Below are 4,159 nucleotides of genomic sequence, written 5' to 3' on the forward strand. Positions count from 1 at the left end.
TCTGAGAAATCACGGCACAGCTGTACGTGTCCAGTTAAAAGTTGCTTTATTATCCTTCCAAACACTCGCTCGTGTGTACCTAAACACAGGAACCACCACAGACAGCAACCAAGTGCAAGCCAAGCAAGTGACGCGATGGCCAACCCCCAAGGGGGGGAGGGCGGTGGGCATACGAGATCGTCACATGTGCACATAAAACCGTCAAGCGCACAAGCCCACCCACGCCACCCACACCAACACACACACATTGCACCCACACACATCCACACCCACACCTACCCACACACACACACAACGCACACGCATAGCACCATGTGCCACATGGTTAGACAACGGGCCTGAATTGGGTATGCACGCGTGTGGTCGCAGTCTCAGGCTGTGTCCGCCGCACCCCAAGTGTCTTCTTCTTCCTCCTCGCACCGTCGTCTGTCCCCGTCCCGTTGAGTGGTGCCTCTCCACCCGCGACAGACGGGCCTCGCCACACTACCCCTGTTCGTGCTGGCTGTAGCGCCACACCATCCGGCGGCTGCTGCAGTGCCTGGAAAACGGAACCTCCAATATGTGAGTCGTCGTCGCTTTCTTCACGACTGCTGCCATGGTCCTCACGCGTCCCCTCCCCATCATCGCCCTCTTGAGTGGCGGCGGCCTTGTCGGGGGAACGGGACTCCTCGGCAGAGATCACAATGACGTTTTCCGGCGTTTTCGAAGAGCCCACTGCAGACAACATGCAACCACACACACACACACACAAGATCACGCATGGCTGAGGAAAGCACAAAGGAGACGGGACAGTAAAGCAGAGGGGGGAGGGAGGACGAGGGCAGCAGCACAAGCAAACGACAAACCCGAGTTCAAAGCCCACAACACAAAGTCAAACACAATACGTACACGCACACGCACGCACACGAACACACAGACATAGACACACACGTGCGCGCAATAGGAGCCGCTGCACGTACCGATGCTGTGCCCAACGAGAGCCGTGCCTGAAAATCCTTTCTCTGGGGCTCGCGGCTCAGCCTGAAGCGTACATCAGAGAGGAGCAGACGGTCATCAGGAAAATCTCAACACCACAACGAAACACATGGCTGTACACATGATATAAGCACGCACATTAGCAAATACACATGCAAGCAAACACACACACACACGCACACACACACACACACGCATACAGACCTTTGGTGGTGCAGTGTCTGCCTTGAGGATGAGTGTTGCCTTCTGGGGAACACGCAGTTCCCCCAGCGTATTGCTGCGCCCAACCAACTCGCGTCCATCAAGATACAAATGCTGATCAGACGGAATAATGCCCACCTTCTCCAGAATCTAATGAGGTGGTGGTCGTACAAAGATAAGGTGTAAGTTGGTGCTCGTGCGTGGGAAAAACCAGGTGTGGTGTGGTGAGGTGAGTGGCCCACCCAACAGGCAGCCAACGCGACACAGCAACAACGACTGTGACAACACTTGGTTGAAGCAAACTGAACCACAAAACCACACACACACACACAACCCCCCCCCCAATGCATCTGCATCACGCACGGTTGTCATGAGTTGCATGAGCGTCATGTCCGAGGACGTGCGGACGGAGGGCAGGCCCCGAGGATTGCGGGTGGACCGCGTTGAGCGCTAAAGGGCAAATACGAATCAGCACGCGGTAAGCAAGACGGCAAAACATACAGCAACACAATCCGACAGCGAGGCAGAAGTCGGCACCCATCCCCACCCATCCCCACCCATCCCCACCCACCCCACACATACACACACACAGTAGTAACAGCCACCACCACGACCAATCCCCACCTTGCGCGGCGCAGTGCTGTCGTCCGTGTCATCAGCTGGTTTTCTGTCGTGGGGCGGAAGCAACATCAGGGCAGTCAGACGTGAGTGCCAGCAGGCAATCGGCAAGCACAAGGTGGAGACGCAAGGAGCACTCAAGAAACAACAAATGGAGGGGTGGAGGTGTTCCATTGGGACAGTTGGCGATGAAGATGTTGCAACTCCCAAAGTGAGCGAGAGAGGAACACGAGAGCGAGCGAGAGAGAGAGAGAGAGAGAGAGAGAGAGAGAGAGAGAGAGAGAGAGTGTGTGTGTGTGTGTGTGTGTGTGTGCAGGCCTGTGCAAGTGCGTGCATGCCATGCACGGACAAGACGCTGGCTAACCCTGCGTCCTCGCTGCTGCCAGTTGCCGAAGCTGATGCGTCATAAGCGTCATTGCGCTCAATCAATAGTTGCCCCTGTCAAGGAACGGCAAAACATGTGGTGGGATGAATATGACAGCACGGGGTGCCGTGAATGGTGCGAGTTCACAAGTACATGCAGTCTTGGAGACATGCAAGATGCGACGGCAGTGCCGATGTCGCTGTGCCTGGGAGAAGACAAAGCAGTCGTGGGCGCACATGCACACAAGCACACAAGCACACAAGCCGTTGCGATGGGAAGGGCACACCATCGAGGTGAGCATGGAGGCGCAAACCTTGTCGTATCAAAGCTGAGAGCAACTTCAGTGTTGATTCGCGCCCGCCGACATTCTGTGCACGTCGGCAATGACCTGCCACCCACGCAACACACACGCACACACATGTACGCGCGGAGGAGCATGCAGACATGGCACACACACACAATCATACATGTATTGTGAGCGCAAGCTACCTCAAGCGAGTAGTAACTAGGTCTCGAGCCAAGAGAGGCACAAAGAAACCTATGCACACGGCCACACAGGACACCGACAAGACAGAACGACGACGACGACAGCACTTACGCGTGGAAGGAGTTGTCGGGCGGTGAAAACGTGCACTCAATGGTGTGCTCCGGGTCATAAATGCTCGTCACGGCGTTCCACACGTCCTCCGTCACGAATATGAACCTGCATGAGTGAAGAAATCAACCAAAGCCATGAAACCGTGAGTGCTTCCACGACCGCACCCGCGATTACAAAAGAGGAGCAAGCTACATGGCAGGAGGAAAGAACGCAGCGGAGGGGGAGGGGGAGAGAAGTGCATATGCACACGCACGACGGCAACACATGCGCGCACATGCACAGACACAGACACACACAGCCGCATAAACACACACACACAAGCACACACACACACACAGCCGCATAAACACACACACAAGCACACACACAGCCGCATAAACACGCACACACACAGGCACATAGCCACTGACGAGTCTGGTGGGTCGACGGGCCGGCCAGTGGCGGTGACGGGTTCCAGCCCGCTGCCGCTGAGATCAGATGTAATGTCGTAGAGAAGGCGCTTGTGGCCAGCGCAGCAGATGCCCTGACCACCACAATCATACCGACACGACGAGAGCACGCGGTGACGGCCAAATGTTGCGTGAGAGCAGGGTTTAGCGCGGAGGACTCGTCATCCTTCAATTGGCAACAGCTGTAACACAACAGCTGCAACACAACAACGCTCCCCACACAACTCACACATACCGAGAAGTCGACGTTAGTTGGGCGGGGCTTTGATCGCGGGCTCTGCACCCACTTGCGCCACTGCTGCAGGAATTTGTTTGGGAGAATAAACAGCTTTTCTGCTGGAGCCTCGTCGCCTGTCGTTGGATGGTTGGATGATTCGTGGTTGAATGGCGGGATGATGGGTTACTGGGTGGTTCGATGCGACGAGCACGCATGAGGCAGCATTGTGGGCGCAGAGACGTGACACAGCACAAGACACCATGTGCACACATGGGAGCACCTTTTCCGACAATCAGTGTCTCCAACGGCTTTCGTGGTGTGCGACCTAAGAAGCAGAGGCAGTCATTGACACCACGGGAAGTACATTGTGTGAGCACATGAATCAGCCGACCTTTAGGAGCTGCAAAGCGCACACGTGTACACACACGTGTACACACGTGTACACACACACACACACACACACAAACAGCATACATCACACACGCAAATACACAAACAGCATACATCACAAACAGCACACATCACAAACGCACCGCGCAGGACGTTGAGGGGCCCCTTGGCCTCCATCTTTGCTGCTTCAGACGACTCAAGCTGCCGTTGCTTGTGATCTTGCAGGTCGCGCACGCACTTCTCGCACACGTCCTCCGTCACTGCCACCTCCTGTGCACTCTGGTAGCATGATGTAATCGCATCCCACACTGCAAACCATCAAGCAGACAGTGGCAACGTTAAGTCAA

General features: G+C 55.6%; 1 protein-coding gene across 1 annotated transcript in view; it reads right to left on the reverse strand.

Annotated features, from left to right (window-relative positions):
* Positions 1 to 325: 325 nt before the first annotated feature.
* The window catches only part of PTSG_00869 (uncharacterized protein), a gene marked incomplete at both ends in the record, with an annotated part of 12,375 nt that continues 8,541 nt past the window's right edge, over positions 326 to 4,159 (reverse strand). The window contains 13 exons of the mRNA XM_004998280.1: positions 326 to 714; positions 960 to 1,020; positions 1,180 to 1,326; positions 1,540 to 1,626; positions 1,801 to 1,843; positions 2,159 to 2,232; positions 2,312 to 2,363; positions 2,472 to 2,546; positions 2,757 to 2,861; positions 3,167 to 3,279; positions 3,441 to 3,556; positions 3,703 to 3,747; positions 3,956 to 4,120. Coding sequence (XP_004998337.1) covers positions 326 to 714; positions 960 to 1,020; positions 1,180 to 1,326; positions 1,540 to 1,626; positions 1,801 to 1,843; positions 2,159 to 2,232; positions 2,312 to 2,363; positions 2,472 to 2,546; positions 2,757 to 2,861; positions 3,167 to 3,279; positions 3,441 to 3,556; positions 3,703 to 3,747; positions 3,956 to 4,120 — 1,472 coding nt within the window. The remainder of the gene's footprint in view (positions 715 to 959; positions 1,021 to 1,179; positions 1,327 to 1,539; positions 1,627 to 1,800; positions 1,844 to 2,158; positions 2,233 to 2,311; positions 2,364 to 2,471; positions 2,547 to 2,756; positions 2,862 to 3,166; positions 3,280 to 3,440; positions 3,557 to 3,702; positions 3,748 to 3,955; positions 4,121 to 4,159) is intronic.

Source organism: Salpingoeca rosetta (genome assembly GCF_000188695.1).
Source record: "Salpingoeca rosetta unplaced genomic scaffold supercont1.2, whole genome shotgun sequence".
Lineage (NCBI taxonomy): Eukaryota > Choanoflagellata > Craspedida > Salpingoecidae > Salpingoeca > Salpingoeca rosetta.